General features: G+C 45.0%; 1 protein-coding gene and 1 long non-coding RNA gene across 8 annotated transcripts in view; one reads left to right on the top strand and one right to left on the bottom strand.

Annotated features, from left to right (window-relative positions):
- Positions 1-26,940, bottom strand: part of TRPC5 (transient receptor potential cation channel subfamily C member 5) — a 182,996-nt gene that overhangs the window by 7,992 nt on the left and 148,064 nt on the right. For all 7 annotated transcript variants that reach the window (XM_081179302.1, XM_081179303.1, XM_081179305.1 and 4 more), the window contains 3 exons: positions 24,725-24,920; positions 6,910-7,116; positions 5,652-5,693 (listed from right to left, as the gene is read on the bottom strand). In XM_081179302.1, the coding sequence (XP_081035428.1) occupies positions 5,652-5,693; positions 6,910-7,116; positions 24,725-24,920 (445 nt within the window). The remainder of the gene's footprint in view (positions 1-5,651; positions 5,694-6,909; positions 7,117-24,724; positions 24,921-26,940) is intronic.
- Positions 10,609-14,372, top strand: LOC308578832. Its single transcript, XR_014004153.1, has 2 exons — positions 10,609-12,613; positions 13,520-14,372. It is a non-coding gene; the product is annotated as an uncharacterized lncRNA (long non-coding RNA).

Below are 26,940 nucleotides of genomic sequence, written 5' to 3'. Positions count from 1 at the left end.
ATTCCTGGGGCCTATAAAAGCAGTGGTGTGGCGTAACTAGGAGTACTTGCAGCGTGTTGCCAAACACCTGCCCTCCCTCCCAAATTTTAGGTGATCTTGCTTTGGCCTTGCTTTGGATTGGGTTGCCTGCTTTGTAGCAGGGGATGGGTAGAAATTTTTTTCATTTGGCAGATTGGATGTAGCCACTTGGTTTTCGCCTACCCCCTTAGCAATCGTCACAACTTTGTAAGGTTTGGCGGTTAGGCATTGGCTTATTGAAGTGTGTGGGAGGGGAGGTGCGGCCATCACCTGCCCCTCCATGAATAAGGGTATTCCGGTAAAGGAATCTGGGGGTCCTGGATCTCATCTGAAGTCTGCTTGAGGGGCTAGGGCCATGCTAGGACCACAGGAACCCCGGGGTGAGCTTCGTTGATCTTCATCAATATTGCTCTCTCGTTTGGTGTTTACCTTTTCAGACTTCCAGCCAGAGAGGCAGGAGTCAGTTACCCTAAAATTATGTGTCAGTGTGAAGTTATTTTCAGGGGAAGGGCTTGGGGGCCTCGAAGCGCAACCATGAATGTTACCCTTTAAAAAGTCACCTTGGCACTACCAATAGGGGTGGCTGAATATGTCAGTTGCCCTCAGGTTTCTCATTTTCCCAGTCTTAAATTCACTTTGCCACACATTAATGCACAAGTTCGCCATAACAAAGTGCTCAGAAAATTTACCAGCATTTTAGTGTGTTTCTTTTACTATACTAGATTAGAAGCAATTTTCTTAACATAATGCATTTTATATGCTTTTTCCCACCAATACATGTATTTTCATGTACTTTCCTTTGATACACATGCTTTGGGAGTGCAGAGGAGTGCAGATTTCAAAGGACAACTGTGTTTTTTGGTTCATGCATTGTTTTCGGAAGTGTAAATTGGGTTTTGTTGGTATCCGTCTGTCTCAGGAGACAATGGAGTGTGCCACTGGGGGTGAAGTCAAACCTCTGCATTAGCAGCATTGGAGTCACCTCCTCAAGGCGCAAGCCTGGGCAGTGTGTATGGAGGTCCTAGGCTGCCCAGATGACAAGTGTCCCCCCCCCCCCGTTTCTCCGCACTGAAACCAGAGTTATGATCATAAGAATGGCATGTGAACGGCCCTCAGAAATGCCACTAATTTGGGAGAAGAATAAAATCTCCATATTTCCAGAATCCACAAAACAACTTGCAGATCAAAGATGTGGTTCCCTCCAAGCAAAACACATGGCAATAGAAGCTAATCCGCAGTTCTACATCAGATTCCCTGCTATTTTCTGTGTCAGAAGGGGCAAGGAAACATATAAATTTACAGTACCAAAGAATGCAAAAGCCTATATCCAAGCGCTAACTGCAAAAAGTCTGCCAAGTGGAGCTACCAACTGAGCACAAGAAGATTTTTATTTATCCAGGTTTTATGATGTCCAATTTTCAATTCTCTCTTTTTTTCTCTCTTAACAGCTGTGACTTTATAGCATTCATTGATTTTTCTTTTTCCCTTCTTTAGCTAAATAATAAAAATTAGTCACTAAGGCTAATAAACTGAAATCCTTTTTTTCTTCTTGGTTACCATATTAGAATGATGTCAACAGCATTTTTTCTTCTTCGTCTTCTTTTTGATATGAATGAATCATAATTTTCATTATTAAAAGGAGAGAGCTGCTACAAGTTGGATTCAAGCAGGAAGTCCTTTTTTGTCCTTCCCATCATCTTTTTTTCATTCCCCCCTTTTAATTTTAGGTAATTTTTTTCTACTAAGAGCACCACTTAGTTTAGTCTTGCTTCTTTCCCCTTTTTGTTGCTTCATATAAGCAAGTGAGTGTGCGTGAGTGCGTGTTTTGTAATTATTTCCCCCTTTCCCCCTTACTTTCTGTATTTTCTCCCTTTCATTAATCTTATACCTTCCATTTTACCAATATTGATTCTGATTTTACATCTATTTCTTCCCTTTCAATAACCAACATGTTTGTTATTTATATATTATTATTTATAATTACTGTTTTAAGGCATAGTGTTTGTTTGGGAAACAGATTCTACATATAGTTAATATCTATTGAATTCTAGTTTAAACATATATGTTAGATTTTTATCCTTAAGATGTATTAGATCCTATTTGAAATATTATTAGATCCTATATATTTCTAAATATGGATTAATTAGTTACGAGAACTGATTAATGGGCTGAATTAGGTGCAAATATGAAGGCTGTTAGTCTTAATGTGAAAGGTCTGCGAGAAACTAAGCAGCAGAATGTAGTCTTAGCATATTTCCAAAGGAAAGTGGAGTGATATGTTTGGCACCAGCTTGGCTGCAGGAGTTGCTGGAAGGAGCCAAACAAGGGTCCGTTCAACCATCATAGGGACTGCACTCTAGGTTTGTGTAGCGCTTACTCCTTAGTTGTTTCCTCTCCTGAAGATATCCCACAAGACAGTAGAGGTTTAAGATCAGAGTGTTCCTTCTTCTAGATGAGTTACCTTCCCAGGTTGACTAGCTGTAAAGACTTTCTTGCCCATCCTTATCTCTTATCACATCTTACGGCAGTAGGTGTTGAACCTATAGCCTGTGCTCCAAATTAGGCCTTGCAGAAATCCTAACTTGGTCCATAAGCCCATTTTCCACAAACAACACCAATCTGCCTCACATATGATGTGATATGAGTTCGCGGATCAAGTAAAGACATGCCTAAAAAAGGTAAAGGACCCCTGACAGTTAAGTCCAGTCACGAACGACTCTGGGGTTGTGGCGCTCATCTCGCCTTACTGACTGAGGAAGCAGACGTTTGTCCGCAGACAGTTCATCCAGGTCATGTGGCCAGCATGACTAAGCCACTTCTGGTGAAACCAGAGCAGCGCACGGAAATGCCGTTTACCTTCCCGCCGGAGCGGTACCTATTTATCTACTTGCACTTTGATGTGCTTTCGAACTGCTAGGTTGGCAGGAGCAGGGACGGAGCAACGGGAGCTCAGCTTGTCACGGGGATTTGAACCGCCGCCCTTCCAATCAGCAAGCCCAAGGCTCAGTGGTTTACACCTCAGCACCACCCGCATCCCAGCAATCAAGTAAAGACATGACTAGAAAGGAACAATTGGGAGCCTTAAAGTGCCCTTCCTTGGCAGGCAAGGCTTCCTGTCAGAACTGTTCGGTGGTCAGCTACATAAAGGCGTTCTTAACTGGGAACTCCGTAGTATGCCTGATTCCAGCCCAAAGTGGGGCTTGCTTTAAGTTGCTGACAGCAAGCCCTGCAGGGGTTGGTAGTACTACAGTGGTCCCAGTCCATGCTCCAAATGGGGCTTGTTGTAATTGTCTATGAGCCATCGCCTGCTGATGTTGGTGAAGCCAGATGACTGCCAGATGAGCATCTGACTACCTGCCAAAATGGCCTGCAGAGAGCAGCAAAAAGAGGACGAATTAGAAAGCTTTTGGGGTGCTTTTTGCCATATGTGAGTTGGAGTTCTGTTACAATAACCACTATCCCAGATGCTTTACGGAGAGGTTATTTGCAGGTTTTGTATTTGTAAAACTAATTGGTGCACAGCATGTTTTCATATTGTAGGATTATAAATAATGCACAAAATGTTAGTCAAAACTCTTTATTGTAGAAAGAGAGCATGTCTTATTTCAGTAAATCCTAATTTGTTGCCAAGTTTTGTTTGCATGTATTGTGTATGTTAAAATTCAGTAAGAGTATTTTTAATGAGTGGTCTGTAGGGAGTGGGGGAGCTCAAGATCCAGCTGCCACATCTCCCCACATATTTTTCAGCATTCAGGATTTCAAGTGTAAGGAGTTAAATACTGTGGCTAGGAACTTCAGGTTGTCCAATTTGCCTGGCCCCCTCCAACTGGGTGAGAGTGCCTTTGATAAAAAGCAAGACAGTGCATGCCGCTTGCAAGCCTCAGCCCTGTCAATTACAGCATAGATACTCTGGGTTGTGTGTGTCTTCCCTCCTACACTTCACCACCAATTAACCTGTTTCCAGGGCCCATCACCAGTGGCCATTCCTAGGTCTCAGTTTTGGGTCATGAAATCTTAGGGTCTGGGATGCACCTGACCTGGCAACCCTATTTAGGACCCAGAAGCAAGGGGCAAACTATTTCCCACACAACCTGTCACTATCTACTTCTCCCTATTCAAGCATTGCTTTTTGAATGCAAAATAATGTAGGAAGTTGCCTTATATTGAGTCAGGCCATTGGTCACTAAGCTCTGGCAGTGGCTCTCCAGGGTTTCACATGGGGAGCCTTTCCCAGTCTGGAATGCTGCAGGTTGAATCTGGGACCTTTGGGCTGCAAAGCAGATGCTCTAGCCACTGAGCTATAGCTTTTCCCCCAGATACAGTCCCATGAGTAACAGTAAAAACAGGCCAGGCCAGGATGGACATTTTGTTCCTCCTAGGTTGTTCCACAAGCAAAAGCTAGATTCCAACCTGTTGCAGCTACAGAGAAGGAGCCACATCTAAAAGTGTATCTGAGCTTCTGATATCTCAGTGGTTATTTTCAAAAAATCTAGCAAAATGTGTTGGAGCTGATGGCATGGTAAATCCTTTAATCTTAGTAAATCTTTTAATTGGAAGAATTAGCGATGCCAAACAGGCTACAAATGCAATGTAGGTTTGCAAAAAAACTATGATGGAAAACGCTCAAGTCCTCAAGGCCTTGTTCTGTATGCTGAGGCTATATGGGGAACCCTTCAAGGACCACATACCAGTGGTGATCGGGGTCAGAGGCATGAGGACAGAGGGACTTAGGGAGAGTCCCAAGAACCAGGTAGAGAGGTCTGAAGGGCCACATCCAGCCCATGGGCCTGAGGTTCCCCATCCCTGCTCTAATAGCACGACTCTGGTACATTCAACAGGGTTTGTGCAGAAGGTGCACATGGAAGGTGGGGAAACTTGTTTGGACAGCTTTGCAGCTCCCAAGCAGTCTTGGAACTCTTGCTACTAATCTTGTCCTCCTGAGTCTTCGGCCTTGCTCTCAAACCAGATAAATCATTGCTATTCCTTTGTCTTGCAAGAGCACCTGGACCCTGCTCCTTCCTGGCCACTGAGTTTGCACCATTAGACTGCTATAATAAAAAAAATACTTCTTTATTTATCAGTACATGCCTCTGCGGTTTGCATGATCACAGCCAGACGGCTTTTTGCAGTGTTTTGCCAATGCACATGGGTAAAGAGATGCAATGAACCAAGTGACCTGAAACCTGCTGCAAACTGCACATACTCAGTTCTACAGTCTAATTTTAGAAACACTAAGATTTTAATGCAAACCGAATCTCATCACACTTTTGCATTAACTCTCACGAACTAAGAATACTCCTTGTAGTTGTAACCAGATGCCAAAAGAAAGTATAACAGAAAGTCGTAACCTGGATCCAAACAATGAGGGAACTCATTCTGCCTACCCATGGGAGCTTTGGATTTTTTTTATTTTTTTTTGCAGGACCCCACTATGTGACAAACCTCTACTGGAACAGAGAAATGTTTCCAAAGCAGTTGATGATATGGGGTTTAAATAGGGGGAGGGGGAAGTTCTTAAAAATCTGCAGGCCACACCCAAAGTTATTGCAAAGCATAAAGAAACTATTTGGCTCTAAGCTCATTGCAGAGCAAGGAAATGCAAATAAACTGCTTCATCAAAGAATGTATTTTACCTGATAATGCTGATTCTGAATCAAGTTGTCAGCATGACGTTCCTGAAATGAAAGAGGCACATATATATTAAACAGGTGACCATCATATTTTCAACTTTTTTGTTGTAAGCAATTTGTTAAAAAGAGCCCCACTTGATGAGAACTAGTTAGCTAGTTGCTGATGGAAGTCCAGGGTACAGGTAAAGGTAAAGGTGAGGCACAACTATTGGTCCACTTACCTCAGTCTGGTCTACAATAGCACTCCAGGGTTTCAGACAGGGGATTAAACCTGGGATCTTCTGCATGTGAGGCAGATGTCCTCCTACCCACTATGCTACAGCTCTTCTTCAAAAGTCAAAAGTGTGTGTATACAGCCTCTGAATCTGACCCCCCTTTTGAAGCCAATGAAGCCAGTGGTCACATCATATGTTCAGTTGGCTGGCTGAACTCTAGACTGCTCACTAATGGTTCCTCCTAATTCTGGGAAAAGGTGACAGGTGGAGTGCCACAACAGGGTCCCTGTCCTGGGCCCATTGTTGGTCAACATCTTTATAAACCACTTGGAAGAAGGAACTGAGGGGATGTTCATCCAGTTTTTAGATTACACCAAGCTGATGCTGCAGAAGACAGAATCAGAATTCAAAATGACCTTAACAGATTGGAGAACTGGGTGCAATCTAACAAAATTGAGGGCTTATCTGCTTACCTTTTGCCCTTCTCTTTCCAGGCACAGGTCACATGCAAAAACCCACTCTTTACCACTGAATCAGAGCAAGTGATTGTTGCACTTCAGCTTTAAAGAGCGGGGTTTTGTGGGGCAAGATCTGGGGCAAAAAAAGAGCGCTTGGACACAAAGCTTTAAAGTGTGGACCTCTGCAAAAGTTAGGTTTGGAAAAGCCCTGAGTGGGGATTTGAACCCTGGTCTCCCAGGTCCTAGTTTAACACCCTAACAACTAAACCTCACTGCATTTTGTATGTTATGTACACTAATATATGCATTTTTATGCACACATTACCCTAATGACTGCATTACTGTACACATTACTGAGCTGGAGAACTGTCTTTCAAAATTTGAAGAATTGCAGATTTCAGATACCAGCTGTGTTTCAGTTCTCATATTGTTTCGTAAACTGCTTCTTAGGGAGATGCACCTTTAAATGCAAACTGAATAAAATTTCTTCCCCATCCCTACTTACAATATTATCCTGCCATTCAAAAGCAGAGAACCAACTCACAAAGCAGAGTTTCCTGAGAGTGATTGCAGGGACTGTCTCCTTACCGTGAATGTCTTCAGGTTTTCATGCTTTTTATGATCATTGTCTGGGTCCTGAGGCGGGCAGAGTTGGTTGTGGATCCACTTGCAAAGATACCAGAAGGACTTGGGGCTGGGGATGATGTTAAAAGGAGGTGGCAGAGTGCCACCTTCATCAAAGTAACTCATCCAGAGCTTGGTGCGTGCAAACTTCCATTCAATATCTGCGTGGTCCTGGGTGTGGAGAGAAAGTCAAGAAAACAATAGCGGCAAAGTTGTTATCACCTTTTGGTGACAGTGAATTGCCCACACCCTAAGCTACTGTATGGGACGCGGATGGCGCTGTGGGTTAAACCACAGAGCCTAGGACTTGCCGATCAGAAGGTTGGCGGTTCGAATCCCTGCGACGGGGTGAGCTCCCATTGCTTGGTCCCTGCTCCTGACCACCTGGCAGTTCAAAAGCACATCAAAGTGCAAGTAGATAAATAGGTACCGCTCCGGCGGGAAGGTAAACGGCGTTTCCGTGCGCTGCTCTGGTTCGCCAGAAGCGGCTTAGTCATGCTGCCCACATGATCCGGAAGCTGTACGCCGGCTCCCTCGGCCAATAAAGCAGGATGAGTGCCGTAACCCCAGAGTTGGTCACGACTGGACCTAATGGTCAGGGGTCCCTTTACCTTTACCTTTAAGCTACTGTACAACAACCTCTCTGACTGAATATTAAGAATGGCCCTGGAGGTTATGCTTGTATATGACATAATGAAAGCCACAACCTTCCCAACCTTGTGCCCTCCAGATGTTGTTGGAATACAACTCCCACCATCCTTGACTATTGGCCAGGGTGATGGAGCTGATGGGAGTTGGAATCCACAACATATGGAAATTTCTGAAATTCTTCTCAACCCACTATCTCCCCCTGACTGCCGAGTTCCAGATTACCTAGCCTTATTTCCTTTTTTAAAAAATCTATTTTTATTGGTAACTCGTTGAGAGATATACCAAAGTTCATACCGAAAATAAATGCTTTTAAAATTTAGTCTAAAAAGGAATGGAAGCAAAGAGGAAGGGAAAGGGAGAAAGGAAAAGAAAGGAGAGAGAGAGAGGAAAAAGAAGAAGATAAAAGACTTCTGGTTCTCTGTCCTGAAGCTAAACATAGTATTCACTCATTAATATCCAACAATTCTATTTTCTATAAGCCAATATTTTTTCAGTCTTCAGATCCAGATATTACAAATTCATTTTCTCTGTCCTGCAAAAAGTCCATAAGAAGTTTCCAATCCTTAATAAATGACAATAATGATTTTTCTCTACTTAAAATTTTGCCATCCTATAATTTTATCAGCCATTCCTCCATAGTTTGTAGGGCCGTATCTTTCCATCTTTGGGCATATAGCAGTCTTGTTGCTGTGAACATATATTGAAATAATCTCTCATAGTCCTTTTCCAGTTGTGTATCCATTAACCCTAAAAGAAAAAAGTTCTGGCTTCAACTAAATATTAACCTTTAAAACCTGCTGTATCAATGTATGTATCCAATGTTTTGTAGCCTTTTTATACATCCACCAAGCATGGTAAAATGCTCCTTCATGTTCTTGGCATTTCCAGCAAACATTTGAAACATCTTTATACATTCTAAATACCGTATTTTTCGCTCTATAGGACGCACTTTTCCCCTCCAAAAATGAAGGGGAAATGTGTGTGCGTCCTATGGAGCGAATGCAGGCTCCTTGGCTTCGCGGCTACGCGCCTGTCCTGGAAGCTGGAGGAGGAACAGAAGGGTCTCCTTCTGTTCAGCTTCGCTGAAGGGTGCTGCGCCTTTTCCCTTCACAGGAGAGGCGTTGCGCAGAGAGAGAGAGAGAAGGCGCAGTGCCCCTTGAGCAACGCGCTTATCAAGCGAAGCCCGAGGAGGAACAGAAGGGTCTCCTTCTGTTCCTTCTCCAGCTTCGCTGAAGGGCGCTGCGCCTTCTCCCTCGCTGCGCCCTCTCCTTCTGTTCCTCCTCCCGCATCGCAGCGACGCGCCTGTCCTGGAAGGCGGAGGAGGAACAGAAGGGTCTCCTTCTGTTCCTCCTCCCACTTCGCTGAAGGGCGCTGCGCCTTCTCCCTCTCTGCGCAGCGCCTCTCCTGTGAAGCAGAGGCGCTGCGCAGAGAGAGAGAGAGAGAGAGAGAGAGAGAGAAGGCGCAGCGCCCCTTGAGCAACGCTGTCATGCGAAGCCGGAGGAGGAACAGAAGGGACTCCTTCTGTTCCTCCTCCTGCATCGCAGCGACGCGCCTGTCCTGGAAGCCGAAGGAGGAACAGAAGGGTCTCCTTCTGTTCCTTCTCCAGCTTCGCTGAAGGGGCGCTGTCCCCTCTCCCTCTCTGCGCAGCGCCTCTCCTGTGAAGGAGAGGCGCTGCGCAGAGAGAGAGAGAGAGAGAGAGAGAGAAGGCGCAGCGCCCCTTGAGGGGCGCGCCTGTCATGCGAAGCCGGAGGAGGAACAGAAGGGTCTCCTCCCGTTCCTCCTCCCGCTTCGCAGCGACGCGCCTGTCCAGCGAAGCCCGAGGAGGAACAGAAGGGTCTCCTTCTGTTCCTTCTCCAGCTTCGCTGAAGGGTGCTGTGCCTTCTCCCTCTCTGCGCAGCACCTTTCCTGTGAAGGAGGGGCGCTGCGCAGAGAGAGAGAGAAGGCGCAGCGCCCCTTGAGCGACGCGCCTGCCATGCGAAGCCGGAGGAGGAACAGAAGGGTCTCCTTCTGTTCCTTCTCCAGCTTCGCTGAAGGGTGCTGTGCCTTCTCCCTCTCTGCGCAGCACCTCTCCTGTGAAGGAGGGGCGCTGCACAGAGAGAGAGAAGGCGCAGCGCCCCTTGAGCGGCGCGCCTGTCATGCGAAGCCGGAGGAGGAACAGAAGGGTCTCCTCCTGTTCCTCCTCCCGCTTCGCAGCGACGCGCCTGTCCAGCGAAGCCCGAGGAGGAACAGAAGGGTCTCCTTCTGTTCCTTCTCCAGCTTCGCTGAAGGGGTGCTGTGCCTTCTCCCTCTCTGCGCAGCACCTCTCCTGTGAAGGAGAGGCGCTGCGCAGAGAGAGAGAGAAGGCGCAGCGCCCCTTGAACGACGCGCCTGCCATGCGAAGCCGGAGGAGGAACAGAAGGGACTCCTCCCGTTCCTCCTCCCGCTTCGCAGCGACGCGCCTGTCCAGCGAAGCCCGAGGAGGAACAGAAGGGTCTCCTTCTGTTCCTTCTCCAGCTTCGCTGAAGGGTGCTGTGCCTTCTCCCTCTCTGCGCAGCACCTTTCCTGTGAAGGAGGGGCGCTGCACAGAGAGAGAGAAGGCGCAGCGCCCCTTGAGCGGCGCGCCTGCCATGCGAAGCTGGAGGAGGAACAGAAGGGTCTCCTTCTGTTCCTTCTCCAGGTTCGCTGAAGGGTGCTGCGCCTTCTCCCTCTCTGCGCAGCACCTTTCCTGTGAAGGAGGGGCGCTGCACAGAGAGAGAGAAGGCACAGTGCCCCTTCAGCGACGCGTCTGTCCTGGCTTCTGCTTTAACCCTGCGCAGCCTCTTTGGGCAGGGGGTGCCTTCATCCCGCTGCCCTGAAGAGGCTTGGCGGGGTTACCCCAGAAGCCAGAACAGCCACACGGTATCCTAGAAGCCAGATCCCTCTTGCTGTTCTGGCTTCTGGGGTTCAGAATAATTTTTTCTTGTTTTCCGCCTCCCAAAACTAGGTGTGCCCTATGGTCCGGTGCGCCCTATGGTGCGAAAAATACGGTAATTTCTCAGGAGCTAAGTACCAATGATAACAACATTTTATAAAACTTCTCTTTATGATCATAACATAATGTAAATTTTAACCCCTTAGTCCACATATGTTCCAACTGTTCCTTTTTTGCCCATTTAATCATGCACCCATTAACCCTTTTTCTTCTGATTCAAATTTCAACAAAAGTTTATACAGTTTTGCAAGAACGTGTTTTGAAGTGAAACAAATACATTTAGGGTTGTTTTTTTTGTAAATTACCAGTTTGCTGCAGTTTTATGTTCTTTCATTTCTTCAATCTTTACTTCCCTCTATTACTGATGCACATGTTAATACTGATAAAACACTGCAAAAAAGCAATATTGAGGTGACAGTACAGATGGTTATACAATGATTAGTTTTTTGCAGTGTTCTTCTAATGTGTGTGGGTAAACACTACATGCAAAACATCTTGAAGCATTTGTACAGACACTGTGTACATACATACATATAATGTTGCAGTGTTGCATGTGTGCCCAACCCTTTCATTTGCATTATCCTTCCACTAGGAGTGGTAAATTCTGTGGTGTAGATGGTTCTCATGACAGCTTCCACAGCATGGGAGAATGGGAGAATACAACTCCCTCCTAAGACAGAAATAAACTTCTGAACAATGCTGAATTATGGCTGTTAATTGTCGATTACCTGCCCTTTGCCCTAAGGCCCCAGGGCATGTTGCCACATTAAACATTGTTGTTACAGTGAGATGTACCCTATCCTCTTAAATGCATTATATGTCATATATCAGCCGTTAGTGATTTGCAGTGCTCCCAGTCATTGTAAGCAATCCCTGGACTAATTTCATGCAGATGGGAAAGGAGGTGACAGAGAAAGAGTGGGAGAAGGGCTAGCAGAGAGAGAGAGGAGAAGGAGCCCACACATGGCTGGCTCCTGCCCCACTTGCTTTCAAGTCTTGGCCCCAACAGATGGCCCCCAAGGGACTGTGGTTATCAATAGGGGGGAAAGTTATCCCATTCCTTCCATGTGTTTATTTAGCATTCAAACATGGGCAAATACATGCTGACTTCCTTCTGTAAAGGTTGCTCAGCTTCCTGATTTTAAAAGAACAACAACCATTGAACGTACTGTACATATTCTGCACTATGGGCTTGTTTCCATGGTGACCTTATCATCATCCCAAGGTTTGATTCTAGAGCCCTTTCTCCAAGCTCCTGCAGACCACATCCCCACTCTGTCCCATGACCATCATCACACTTCTTCCTAGCTGTCACTCAGATATTTTTATCTTAGTTCTTTCAGTCATAAACAATGGACAGTGTTAGTCAGTCTGTTACATTTTTTAAAAAACACACACACCATGTGCACACAAAATGCTAATTTCTCCTCTGTTTTCCTTCATAGTGAATAAATGACAGCAGAATTCACAAGACATCCTTTAGCAAATCCCTGACTCTTAATGCTGTCTTCTCTATTTGTAGTGGAATTTCCCCCATACTCTTGCTTTTGAAACTGTAGGTTTTTCCCCTCAAAAGAATAAAGTTCATAAGAGCCAACTTGGATTGGATTTCCAAGTGTGCAAAATGTCAAACCAGCTACTCTGATTGTCCCTGATGCTTTCAACACCTATCTCATGATTTGTCCTTGAAGGCCAACCTAGAAAGGATGCTGGAGACCTACAGTTCATCTCACATGATTTGTCTTAATGGTTTCTTACTTGTTCAAATGCCATTGTCAAGAGGCAGGGGGCTAGAAATCTGCAGTGGCTGTAAGGAGGGGGAATACTTAAGCCTTTCTCTGCAGGTGATTTCTCCTTCTCAAAAAGCCCTCTCAAGATGTTTTGTTTTTTCCCCTTTCAGGGGAAAAGATATTGAGTTGAAGTATCTTTTCTGCCTGCGGGTAGATAAAGATTATTTGCAAATTTGTACTGGCAATGGCTCTCCAAAGCCTGAGGCAGTGTCATGAGCCCTGTGGAGATATCATGGAAGGAATAGTCAGATCCTGAGGCAGAGTGGGAGGAGATCAGGTAGTTGCAACTGGACATCCCCTGGAGGGTCTAAGTAGGTGAGCAGAGAGGCATCCCTCCCTTGTGTTATTGGACACCTCTTGTCAGGTACCTCCTAAGGAGTCTCCACCCTCTGGGAAGGCACCTGAGAGTAAATTGGATTCTGAGTCAGCACTGACTCCACCTCCATCTCCAAGGACAGTGCTGGTATGAACAAATCTCACAGGCCCAACCCACTTACAGGGATGCCCATTTGCTTGCCCAATCCCAAGACAACTGCCATGCTAAAGCTTGTGCCCACCCACTTCTTCAAATAAAAGAGACAGGAGCATGCCGCTTATTGGAACAAGATCTCATCTTGTGCTTAGCCATGCAATTCACCTGCTGTGCCTTTTACTTTGCCTATATACTCAGATATACATATTACTCAGCTATACATTTTAAAGATAGGGGCTGAAACAGGAAGTCAAGTTTAAGTTCTCTAGCAGTGAAGACCAGATTAGGCAGGGGTCTTTTTCTGAGTACCTGAGACACTCTGGGCTTTTGGATGGATCTTAATGTGCACCACCATTGTACCTTGAGCCTTTGCCATGAGATGGGAGTCACAGGACCACCTCAGTCACAGGTTAGCTCCAAAGGAGACTAAAGCCTATGCAAAGAATTCCATGGAGGAATATTTGTATGTATAGATGTTCTTAGTTCCCAAAAATTAAGCCAGGTGCCACCTGAAAGTATTATTAGCACATGCACCCCCATTCTTGCACACGACAATGGCAACGGTAATGGTTCGGTTGATAAATACATGCATATTTTGCTTTGGAGGGGGTTGTAGGTTGTTGACTGGGAAGGGGTGGTAGGGATGTAGAAGAAATCATTTCCCATTCTGTCCTGTATTGATTGCGTGCAGCATTGTTTCCATTCTTCCAGTTCGACTTCTGCTAAAATCTACATTATTCATCTCACGGTCTGCTGCGATGAAATTATGGAGCATATGGAATTCATTATACAAATTATGTATACTCCACCCCATTCATTTTAATGCAGAGGAAATGCAATGCAAAAGGAGAAAAGACATAATCAATCCTGTATTGCTTGTGGACTGAAAGCAAAAACAACAGCGAATATTAATTTTATTCACTGAATTGATTCCCATTCCTGACAATTTCTGCTCCCATTTCTGTTTTCACGGAATTCTCCAACATTCCAAAATGTGGCACCCTCAAAATAAGAAAGGAGGGATGTTTGATATCTGAATTTTAGTTTGTAAAAATAACAGAAAGATCAGTGCTTCCCATTTTGTAAGGTTTTTGAATGTTTTGTAAATGTATTGTCCACATGTTGTATTTTGTAGCCTTTCCAGTTCTCTTGGGCTTTAGTTCCCCAACTTCTTGTCTATATGCACTCTGTAGTTGAATATTAAGGTTATGAAAAGCAAGGAAAGCAAAACAAGCCTCCCCAAACCGCACTAGAGATGGAGGAAAATATGTATCAATTCAAATTTTAATGTGAACCCAACAAATTTGCACTTCCTGAACCAATATGAAGAGCAAAACACAGCTATTGTTTGAAATTAGCACTTCCCTGAATTTTGCCATGCAGTCTACTATTGGAAAAAATGTGGACACAAATGTAGTAAGGGGAAATGGATTGATTAGTGAAAGTAACATGCAAAAACGGATTCTATTATGGCTTGCAAAAATGTGTATGCTGTATTAGTAGTTGTGTGAAAGTGTGTGAAAGGTTTTTCTTGAGAGAAATGTAATTAAAATGCATACAAATATTTGAGTATCTTTTTTTAAAAGGCAAACTATTATGTGAATGCGTTGAACTGAATGGAACCTAAGACTTTAAAAATGAAAACCTGAGAGAAGTCAAAATAGACAGATTTGTCCATATGCAGCCAACAGTCCCGTGAAATGAAACAACGACAGCTAATGAGGACCTCTGGTAGAAGGCACGTGCGTAGAATAGAGCGGGATTTTAAAAAAATCTCTTCTATTAAATTGCCTGATAGGAGAAGCCTAGAGTGGCTCTTTGATTTGTCCGAATTCAGTTCAAATGTGTTCTGCTTTGATTGCAATATCCAGATAAATCAGAGCACTGTGAAGGTCACAGGTCAAAAAAAGTGGTGCTTTGAAAGCACCAGCAGGGAATTTCATATGAGAAATAGATTAGCTGAATACATCTTCTCTATATCACTGTCCCTTCTCTGTCAGATAAGACTGTCCATTCATTATAGCAAATTCCTGATAGTGGTTTGCCCATAGGACCATCGAGGCTCAGAACTTGACCGGATCTTTCATGGGTTTTGCCCTCAGTGTCTCCAGAGAAACAATTTAAATCCAAAAGGTGGAAGGCAAAAGGCCTATTTCCATCCTTCTTTCCCCAGTCTATGTTTTCACTGAATCAGAGCAAAGGGCAATCTGTTGAAAACAGGAATTGCTGTTTGTTCCAATTCAGCATTAAAGAGAGGGTTTTCGAGGGGAAAGTGCTGGGACAAAAAAAGTGTGGAGGCAAGCAGTGCTTCTGAATGGAGGAAGCAGTGCTTCTGAATGCCAGTTGGTGGAAACCACAGGAAGGGAGAGTGCTCGTGTTCAGGTCCTGCTTGTGGCTTCCCATAGACGTTTGGCCACTGTGAGAGCAGGATGCTGGACTAGATGGACCACTGGCCTGATCCAGCAGGTTCTTCTTATGAGTCTTATTGCAAACTGCCAGGTCTTTTGTTTTCCTGAACATTGTGGTCATCAGCTACTCAGTAGCCAGACCAAATTTTTGTAAGTGCCATTACCTCCCAAGCACCTTGATTACTGCAACCCTGATGAGCATCATGAATAATAGCTAGTGTAGAGTAACGCCGCTTGTCGATTGTATTTTTAGCATTTCTTTTAAGCATTTGGCCACTTTCCCAGGCGAATCTCTTTAATTATATAGATCTGATTTTCAGGGTTAGGAGAGAAGGAAGGAAAGGTTGTGAAGGAAAATGCAAGCATGAAGGAGGGGCTGGCTTGCCTTCTATATCTTATTTTGCTTAATTAATTCAGCCGCAAGAGAGAACGTTAATTTTGCTTGTCAGGTCTGACTTGAGGATGAGAGGATGCTCTAGGCTGCTGTCTCTGCTGCTTCCTCTGGCTACGTTGGCTTCCACCGTGTCATTAAAGGGGCCTCTTGGGATGCCATTTTGCCTGTCACTTGGCATATAAACTATGCAAGCAGGTTGGGCCCATCTTACACAGGCGGGGAGGAAAGCACCCTTAATATCTGTGAGAGGAAATTTATTGCTACAATCACAAATGGCAGAAGAAGAGCTATCAGTGAGTTTCCATTAGGGGGAGAAGAGTCCCTCTATTTCATTTGCTTCTTGTTCAGCAACACGTCCTGTGTTCTACTCTTCCACAATTTCAGCTTAACCTGGAGAATTTTCAACCTTAATTCTGGGAATGAGGCATGTGTAAGGATGAGCAAATCTTGGTCAATACTGGTTCCTGTAATGAGTATAATAATAACATTCATTAGTCATTTATGGTATAAATGAAGGAATGTGTGTAGGCCTGTTTTTAGGCTGAAGAACACCACTCTAAAATGGAGTCTCATTAAGACTTGTGGGCAAGTGAAGTGGGGAAGAAGTGCTGAGTTCTTGAGACTTGACGTATGAACAGGCTGATAACAAAGGACGGGTGTTGAGCAAGATTGACTAATGATGATCTGATGAACTCTGGAACGTGATGAACAACTATGACAAGGAACAGATGGTGGTGAATCACCAGAGCTGGAATGTCTGATTGAAAGTCTATAAAGAAGGAACTTTCCAGTGGAAAGGTGTGCCATGTTCCCTGCGCTGCAATGCCTGCCACCCGTCCTCTTGTCATGGCCTGATCAGCTACTGGTGTACAGTTGGTGAGTATGACTAAGAATGTGCGCGCGCGTGTGCTAGGGACTGCGATTTTAATGTATACAATAAAAATGTTTTGCTGAGTCTCTCTGAGTCTAATTTTCCTTTCTCCTAAAGAACCAGCTAAAAATGGATCAAAAGAGCCTCTTATTTGTAACATTTCTCTCAGTTCTTCATTGTTCCAGATTTAAGTTTTGTTTTCCACATTTCCACAGCAGTTGGCAATTAAAAAGAAGTCATCATAAAAATTCACCAGCATTTTAGGGTGAACGTCTCTGACTATCTTTTCTTGTTCTTCATCTTTTCCCCCCAATAGTGGGTCCAACTGTCAAGAATGTGGTTTCTGCTCGTGCTGTAGAGGGAAGTGAGGGCCAGATGGGGCTTGCTAACCTGGGAAGGTAACTCATCTAGGAGAAGGAAAACTCTAATCCTTAATCTCTGATGCCTTGTTAAAAGGCTATGGAGCACATTGCTAAAGCATTGGAGACTGATGCTATTTTCTGGTAGGATTCAGTTGTGTACTGACAAATTCAGGTTGTACAATTAACATTTAGAGCTCTTGCACAACAAACCCCACTTCTCCCTAAAAACTGGACTTTTGCAAGAGGGGAAGTGGAAGGGGAAAAGTACTGGAAACACAGCATTGTAAAACTTCTCTGCAAATCCCCAGAGGAGTGCCATTAGCTGTCTCCCATGTTACAGAGGCCTGACTGCGCTCAACTTAGAAGTTGGGCACTTAGTGTCACTGGTCCCACACGGTTGAATGCTCTCTTCCAGCAGAGATGCAGCAAGCAGCAACACCTGGGGGCACCTTCTATGCAGGGATGTGCCAGTGATGGACTCTTGGCACTCACCTTCACCTGCCCCCTCCCCTTTCCCAGAGCAGGTGACAGCTGTTGCTCTTCTTCACCACCACTTGCTCTTCTGCTTGTTTGCCCACCACTTTGCTGGGGAACTGAACAGGCAGCAAAAATAGTAAAGGGTGCTATGCATGTATGTTCAGTCACTGACATTGCCAGGTTGGGTTTCAAATGTCTCATCTCTGAGACCTTGGAAAGCCACTGCAAACCAGTGTAGACCAGCCTTTCCTGGCCTGAGGGCACCAAGTTGGGGGAGGCTGGTGGAGGCAATATTGAGCTAGAAGCATCAATGATTTGACTCAGTATAAAAGTAACTTTCTATGCTCTTGTTCTCAAAGTGAGGAGGTGGCAATGCTGTGGTGTGTGCATGTTGGGGTTGGACGGGGACGGGGGAATGAGGTTAGGGACCTACTGAAGGCTTCTTGCTTGTGGTGCTTCATAACCTGGAAACAAGGCCAAATATTAATAAAATACAATTGGCCACTTCTGATAAAAGAGTTGGAGAGAGGCAGAGAGAGAACTCATATTTGCTTATCCCTGTGGGGCTTAAGCAAAACACAAGTGTATAAAGTCAGAATGCATCCCTTGGATGCATTTGGATGCTCAGCAAACAGCCCATGAATATTAAAAGCTCAGTTCAAGTCCACAGGTGAGATATAGTTAGGCTAAAGACAGGAAAAGGAAAAAGAAAGGAAAGGAAAGGAAAGGAAAGGAAAGGAAAGGAAAGGAAAGGAAAGGAAAGGAAAGGAAAGGATACAGTTCATCATTACATGCATGACATCCTCATGCTCCCAGGGAAACAATTAAGCCTCCTTAGACTCCAGTGAGGTATGCAGAGCCAGATTGCACAGGGAGACCTTTCCATTGCTCAGGATGCAGCTTGACATGTATTTGATGCCCCAGAGGAAATTCTGGAGGCAAATGCAGCACTCACACGTCAGAAGCATTGGTGAGTATGTGGGATATAATTATGAACCTGCTAACTATTTTTTAAAAATGGTGTGCCCCTTGGATAGTACCAGGAAGAATGAAGTGTGTGTGTGTTTCTTCAGGAGCACAAAGGGATCTAGAAGCCTCTGAACATGTCACACTTCTCTGGGCACGGATAATGAATAATACTCAACACTTCTATGGTGCTCTCAAGGGTCCATAGAAATTTGTTGCAGTGCTTATAACAACCGTGCAAGGAAGGTCAGTTTTGTTTTCCTCACTGTGTGGGTGTGGGTGTAGTCTGAGATAAAGAGAAAGCCTTGCCTAAGTACATGATAGAAACAGTGAGGGCCACTGACTTGGATGATTCTAAATGAGGTTTAGACAAAGTCAGGGAGGAGAAAGCTATCAACAGCTATTAGCCCCAATGGCTACATTCTACCTGTCAGATTTAGTATGCTTCTGAATATCAGTTGCTGGAAACCACATGGCCAAGGAGTGTTCTTGTGCTCAAATCCTGCTTGTGGGTTTCACACAGGCATCTGGTTTGTCACCACAGAACAGGATGCTGGACCAGAAGTGGTTTGATCCAGTAGGCTCTCCTTATGTCATTTTTGCCATTCAGAATCCTTTTTGTTGGTGTGTTATTAACCTCCATACTACAGGAATATAGTTTAAAAGTGCTTGAACATCTGCAAATATCAAAGATTTCACCAATACAAAATAGGTATTGAAAGCAAAAAGAATGTATCACTGGACATGCCAGCATCCCCTGCTCTAATGAGGCATTTTCAGTATCTATATGTATTTGACAGTGCCTTCCTATACAGATATACCTAAAACATAATTTTTAGCTGAAGCAGTCTCAGTCACAAATCTAAAGCAACGTTCCTTATAGTTTCTAAACAATTTTCCATTGTTTAGCATGTACAGCATATTTAAATTCCTTATCCCGCAACTCTCCAGTTCCTGCACACCCGCTTTACAAAGGGCCAAAAAAGTATTTATAAACAGCAGTCATGGATTTAGTTTTCTGGGAAGACTAAAAAATTCCCTCCAACAATTTAGGAGATGCCAAAGCGCTCAAAGCAGACAGTTCATAAATAGACACAAACACGTGTGGTAAACGAAAGCATTAACAAAGAAAAGGCAGCATGCTATGGAACTCACTCCTCCAGGAAACAGTGATGGCAACCAGTTAGGATGGCTTTAAAAGAGGATTGGGCAAATTCATAACCGCAGCGGCAATCTTCTACAATAGCCGTCAGAGGAACTGGCCACTGAAACCAGTTCCTGGGAATCACAGGTGGGCAGAGTGCTGTTGTGTTTGTGGCCTGTTTATGGGCTTCCCATGGGCATCGGTGAGAGTAGGATGCTGGACTAAATGAGCCACTGGCTTAATCCAGCAGGCTCTTCCCAAATTTAGTCCCCATAGGTGCACTGCAGCAAATGTCATATTTGATGTCTTTGCCACTAAAGAAAGAAAATGCCCAACTGAATCCATTGCAGTTGGTAACACTGAAAGAAGTGCATTTTTATGAATGAGTATAGGCACACACTTAGAATTCTTGGAGTAACCAGGAGCGTAGAGAACCCTTTCCCATGTTGCCAAACCAGACATCAAGGAATAATGCCTTCAGTCTTGCGGAAGGCTTATCATTACGCGCACTGTTGCTGATGATGAGTAATAGATTCACTTGGCCATCCCTACCACATGGAGATAAATCCCACTGTCCTTTTAGACATCATGACAGTTTTCATCTGTGTTCAAAATGCAAAGCTATTTCTGTCATGCCTTGAAAATATTGAGATGAGGAAACCCATCCTTGCAGAAAACACTGGACCTATCCACACTTACAATTCCTTCGCTCTTTCCAGGCACGGTCAGCTCTGTTTCTGAGGGTGTTTTTTGTTTTGGTTCTGGAGCTTTCCCTGTGAAAAACCACTTTTTAAAGCTCTATCAGAGCAAGTGGGAAACCACAGGAAACCTGAATTGACGTTTGCTCCAGTTGAGTTTTAAAGAGCAAGTTTTTGCAGAGTAAGCTCAGAGAAGGGAAAAAAAACCAAACAAACCACTCAGACAGAGATTTTAAGTGTGCCCCTGTGCCTGGAAAGAGTAGGGCAAAAGCTATATGTGGGTAACTCCACAGTGAGGAGATATCCTGATGCTGGGAATGCTACTACAGGACGTGATCTCAGCTGATTGACTAAGCCCCTCAGTATCAGTTTACACTGAAGCACGGCATACGGCGGCATTTTGCTTTCTTAGCCGCTGATTTCTGTATTTGAATATTGACTGTATTTTGACTCTATGAGAAGGGAAGATAAATACAGGTTGGTGCAGTGAAATGCTCAATAATTACATTGCTTCAAGGTGCCCTGAAGGAAGCAGACGGCTACTGAAGTTTAAAATAGCCTTTGTCCAAAAAGGAGAGTGAGAGAAAAAATCTTGCAGTTCAGTAAGCTGCCTTTCCCCTTAAGCAATGCAGGGGTTATTATGGTTGCTTCTCTTATTGGGTCTTGTTCAGCTGCTCTGTGCCACCACTACAATGTGCAACCGGCAAACAGCCATTAGGTGAAAAGGTAGACAAAGATCTTAGAATGCGGAACTAGACAATGGCAAAACAGGGCAGGCTTTAAATAGGGAATAAGCTTTCAAGTTCTGTTTAAAGGGAAAATATGTGCACATATTGTTGATGGCATCTGTCTCAAAGAACAATGGAGTGTGCCTCTGGGGGTGAAGCCAAACTCCTGTGTTAGCAGCATCAAAGTGACCCTCTCAGTATGCAAGCCTGGGCAGTGTGTATGGAGGTCCTGGGCTGCCCAGACGACAAGACCCCCTACCCTCAGCTTCACTGGGTGTGGTCCAAAGAAAAGCAGAACAATATGTTTGGCAACAGCTTGGCTACAGGAGCTGCCAGGAGGTGGCATATAAGGTAGCATCCAACCATCTAAGGGACTCCGGATTTGTGTAGCATTTTGTCCTTAGCATTTCTTCTCACTGGAAGATATCCTGCAAGGCAGCGGAGGTTTCAGATCAGGGTTTTCCTTCTTCTAGAGGGGCTACCTTTCCAGGTTCATGAGCTCCATCTGCCCCTCACTTCTCTCTACAGCACATGCAAAAACTGCTTTCTGGGCTGTTGTGCCCACTGTTGGTCTCATTGGGCGCTCCTGCTAATAATGCACTCAGGTCAGGATTAGCTGATAATCTGCAGTACTCTGTTTGCCCATTATGAGGGTGGCACTGCAGAACAGGGAAGATGAAACCAAGTACTGGTAACTCCTTAAGTTTTCTAACTAGTGCAGGGAGAGTGCCCCCAGTAAAATTGTACAGATACCACTCAGTCTACCCTGCCTTAAAGACACAGATGTGGACTGGTGCCTTTGCAGTTATCCCTTAAGTAGGGATAACATTCCATCATCACTCCACAAGGTCTAAAACCCACAGAGGCTTAATGTGTATGTTCTGTTTTATTCTAAAGAGCTTAAGATCTTCCTCCCAAGATTTAGCATCTCTTCAGGGTTGCCTATACATCAACATCAGGGCTATAATGAATCAGAGCCAGGTTCTCTTTCCAGGTCACATGGAGGGAGAGAGGGAGAATTGTATTTCTTTTGCCTGTTCTTGAAGTCCTGCCAGATGCCCAAAGTCACCAAGAGTACAGAATGCCTTGCCCAGTTCTGCATTTAGGTATGCAAGCAAGCCGTCAGGCATTGAAATGAGGATGGTTTTAGGGAACAGCTCATCAGGTAGCTCTCTTGCAAGACTCATGTTCCTTCCTATTCTCTAGCTTGTGGAGGAAAATGAAGTCGAGCTTGCTATTCTGGAATTTCATTGGAAATTTCATAATATATAACTTTCAGCATGTGGAAAATGCATTATCACAATATCTTAGCAATATCCTTAAAATTACCATCCTATCATGGAGTTTTGTGTTGTTTTCCCCATATTGCAGATGGAAGGCTGAGACTGAGGCTTGTCTAAAATCATCCAGTAAGGAAGAGGGAAGAGTCACACCAGGTACTTTTTGATTCTTTCTCTCTACCCAAGTGGCCACCAACATGATGCTCTCCAGATGTTGCAATTCAACTCCCGATCAGTCCCACCCAGTATTACCATTGGCTACCCCTGCACTAGCAACACCTCCAGGAAGCAACTTAGTAGGTATAGAACAGGGGTTGGTAATTTTTTTTTAGCCGCAGACCGGCCCACTGTGCCTCAGACCTTGTGGCAGGCTGGAGAAGCAGCACTGGGGGAGGGGGCTGGAAGAAGAGGTGAGGGGGGGCAAGTAGTCCTCCTCCCCATTACCCACCCCCAGCCACTGCACTTACCTTCCCTGGGGCTGCTGCCACCACCACTGCTGTTTCTCATGGGTAGGCAGAGCGAGCTCATCCGCTCCACTCTCTGGCCCACAGGAGCACCAGGGTGGCGACCACCGTGGAGGAAAGATGAGTGGCGCGAAAGGGCTGGCTCTGGAGAGGGGCTGCTTAAAATGGCACTCAGCCAGCTCAGCCCAACCTCCTTCCTCCTCTAGGCAGGGCAGGGAGAAGCCAGGAGGAGGGAGGGAGGCGCCGCACATTGTTTGTATGGGGGGGGGGGGAATGGAATGGCATAGAAAAAAAAGGCGTAGCTCAAATGAACAGAATCCCCACACCAATCCCTGGACAGTCTGCGGGCTGGATCCTGAAGGCAACTGGGCCTGATCTGGCCCGCGGACCTTAGTTTGCTGACCCCTGGTATAGAAACTCATAATAGGGAGAAGCCTGGCATAACATATCTGTGATAACGGATTGGAAGCAAGTCTCACTGTGTTAAGTTCAAACATATTCTATTCCTCTCTAAGTACGAATGGTGGGCAAAAAAAACCCCAAACCAGCACGTATCTTTGGGCTTGCAGTAGAAGCCCACATCACTGACTGGCTGACCTTCTGTGATGTCATCAAGAAACACCCTCAATCCCTGGAATTAAGCCAACTGCATGCAGCTATGATTGGCTTACCTTTTGTGATGTTACCAAGAAACACACACCCTTAATCCAATAAGAGGCACCAACTGCATGGTGCACTGTTTCACTGACCTTCTGTGATCTTACCAAGAAACAAACAAGACACTCTCAATCCCCAGAACAGAAGTCAATTGTAATCAGCACTGACTGGCAGAACTTCTGTGATGCCATGAAAAAACACCTCTTCTCAATCCCTGGTTTTGATTTCCCTTCTCCATTGTTAAATTAATACATTAATGAATGAACAGATAAACACATGAATATTCACATAGTGCTGTGTGTGAAAGATAGATAGAGAGAACCAGTAGTCTGCCTGAAGCGTGGCAGACGGGTGCTAAGTGGGTGGTTGAACAGCATTCAAATTACTGGTAGGCATTTGTAATTAATGATGCAAACCTCATCTCATACCAATGGCTGAGGTACCTACGGCAGCAAGCTCTCTTTTTCTAATGCATCTCTCTTTGTCCATTTTTAAGAAGTGTCAAACATAAGATTGTAGAATTGGAAGGGACCCTGGGGATCATCTAGTCCAACCCCCTGCAATGAACAGTATCATCTGAGAACACAGCAAATGAGCTAGGAATTTCCAGCATATTCTATCTGCACATTTACATGCAAATACATGGCCCACCCATGAGGCAACATGAGGCAACTGCCTCAGGTGACAGGATCCATAGGGGCAGCAGATCCAGCCTGCAAGGAAAGCATTGTCTGCTCCTGCTGCAACAAGAGCTGCGGCATGCTCCTTGAAGGCTGGATGTGTCACCACCTCAGCAGCCCCCCACCCGATTCCGCCTCTACAGTGGCCTCTCAGCGAATAGGAGGTGCTGCTGATTTTCTCCCACTGCAGGGAAGAAATGATGGGAGCTGCCCTTGGGGGTTTTCTGGGCTCTGTACTGGCCTGGCATTATTCAGAGTGCCCTGTGATGGCCTTTGATTCCCACTTCAACTGCCAAGTAAGGTTGATTTGACACCACCACCCCACGTTCCTGATGTAGATCTCCACTCACTCCTCCTTCTCTGGTGGGGCGGAGAGCACCATTTTGTGGTGTGTCTCAGGTACCAAAATGTCTTGGGCCAGCCCTGCATACATTTAATTATGAGGTCCTATTTGACTTCTTGCTTTTGGCCAGAGGATGGTGGGATCATAAGTCGTTCTCAGCTGCAGCTTGCAACAGCAATCCGTGTTACTCTTTGCTTCAGAAGTCAGGTGATTCTCAAGGGTCAATTGCTCAATGTTACAAAGGGATACAAGGGATATAAAGAATCCAGACTTTCTTGTTTCCGTAAGGGTGGTGGTGACTTTTCTGCCTCCAACCTGCAACTGAAATATCTTGGGTGCCAGGCAGAATCTCACTTTCCTGTCCCTCTTTCACACAGGCACACATATATACACAAAATGCATATTTCAAAGAAAATCAGAAAGAAAGTCCATCAGTTGACTTACTGCTATGAGCTGGTAGGAGTTATTCATCATTGCTATGAGCATATTTAACAAGACCACTAGGGAGATGACGTTGTACGTGCCAAACATGGTGGCCCCAACAAATTCTGTGAATTCATGCCTGGCTTTCACATTAGTGACGTAGAGGTTCAGCAGACCAAACACAGACCAAAAGAGTGACTGTAGAGTTTCAAAGAGCCTGCAAAAGAGGAGTGCAACATTTGTCATTGCTGGTTGGACATTTAAAGCCTTCATTTATTTAGTTTAAGTACAGAGAAAGGATCAAAGCTGTTGCCTTCGAGAATACTCCAGCTGTCTTAAAACAGGGACGGCAGAATCCGGGGCTCCCCAGATGTTGTTGAATGGCAACTCCTACATTCCCAATTTTGCATATAATTAATCAAACACACCTGACAAATTAATTTAAACACACCTGACAATCAGAGGTGTATCTCAGCTCCCTTGTGCCCTTGGCAAGGAGATGTATTGGTCCCCCCACCCGAACAGTGGAGGAGTGACCAGGGCAGGATTCTGGCCACTCTGTGCCAGAGTAGAGAGGCATGGTTTTTGCACCCCCCTGGGTTTGCACCCTTGGCAGGAGCTAACCTCACCAACCCCTAAGTATACCCAATGCATGCAAAGTTCAAGGAGACTGGAGCCACCACATTCCATGTATAGGTAAAGGTAAAGGGACCCCTGACCATTAGGTGCTCATCTCACTTTATTGGCCAAGGGATCCAGTGTTTGTCTGTAGACAGCTTCCGGGTCATGTGGCCAGCATGACTAAGCCGCTTCTGGCAAACCAGAGCAGTGCACAGAAACACTGTTTACCTTCCTGACGGAGCGGTACCTATTTATCTACTTGCACTTCGTGCTTTCGAACTGCTAGGTTGGCAGGAGCAGGGACCGAGCAACGGGAGCTCACCCCGTCGCTGGGATTCGAACCACCAACCTTCTGATCAGCAAGCCCTAGGTTTTGTGGTTTAAACCACAGTGCCACCCGCGTCCCTTATATATATCCATGTATAAATTCTTATACATCCTTATATAAAGGGTAAAGGGGACCCCTGACCATTAGGTCCAGTCGTGGCTGACTCTGGGGTTGCGGCGCTCATCTCGCTTTATTGGCCGAGGGAGCTGGCGTACAGCTTCCGGGTCATGTGGCCAGCATGACTAAGCCGCTTCTGGCGAACCAGAGCAGCGCACGGAAACACCGTTTACCTTCCCGCGGAGCGGTACCTATTTATCTACTTGCACTTTGACGTGCTTTCGAACTGCTAGGTGGGCAGGAGCAGGGACCGAGCAACGGGAGCTCACCCCATCGTGGGGATTCGAACTGCCGACCTTCCGATCGGCAAGTCCTAGGCTCTGTGGTTTAAGCCACAGCGCCACCCGCGTCCCTATATCCTTATATATCCATGTATAAATTCATTTAAAACAAAATTCTCCTCCATCCTTGCCCTTATGTGATAACCAGATATTTTACCTTCTTTTCCTAAAGACCCATGGAAGAATATGAAAATTGCCAGCCTGTCCCTTCTCTACTTCTTCCTTTGTCCATTATTCAGAAGAGCTCCCAGTGTTTTTATTTAAAAGCAGCTGCAGAATAGGGGTTCCAAAGTCTATAAGAGAAGTGGTGCTGGGGTGGGGAAGTTAGCCCTTTCCCATGCGTTGTTTCCCAACTGATACTTTATTATTATTATTATTATTATTATTATTATTATTATTATTACTTGTTACATTTGCATACCACCCTATGCCCATAGATCACAACATAAAATTACAATATAAAAACACATAATACATAATAAAAATATAAACAGATACAACCCAATAATCCCCTCTTCCACAACACATTTTGAAAGAGCATTGGATCATGTCAATCAGCCAAAGGCCTAGTTAAAGAGGAACGTTCTTGCCTGGTGCCCAAAGGTGTATAATGAAGACACCATCCGAACCTCCCTGGGGAGAGCATGTTACAAATCAGGAGGTACTGCAGAAAAGGCCTGTTCTCTTGTTGCCATCCTTTGGACCTCTTGTGGAGGAGCCACACAAAGAATATATTCCCCTATTCTCCTTCTTAATGCTGAAATATTCCCCTGTAGCTTCACAGAGAGAGCTGTTTTTGATCAAGAAAAGGATTTGTGGGCTGGGGGAGAGTTACATGCTCCTCCCCCAATGCCACTGCTATAAACATATTCAGAGTTTTCCCTCACCTC

Source organism: Podarcis bocagei, assembly GCF_964188305.1.
Source record: "Podarcis bocagei genome assembly, chromosome: Z".
NCBI classification, from domain to species: domain Eukaryota; kingdom Metazoa; phylum Chordata; class Lepidosauria; order Squamata; family Lacertidae; genus Podarcis; species Podarcis bocagei.
The sequence above is the reverse complement of the archived record's forward strand: the minus strand, read 5'-3'. Positions and strand labels throughout refer to the sequence as shown.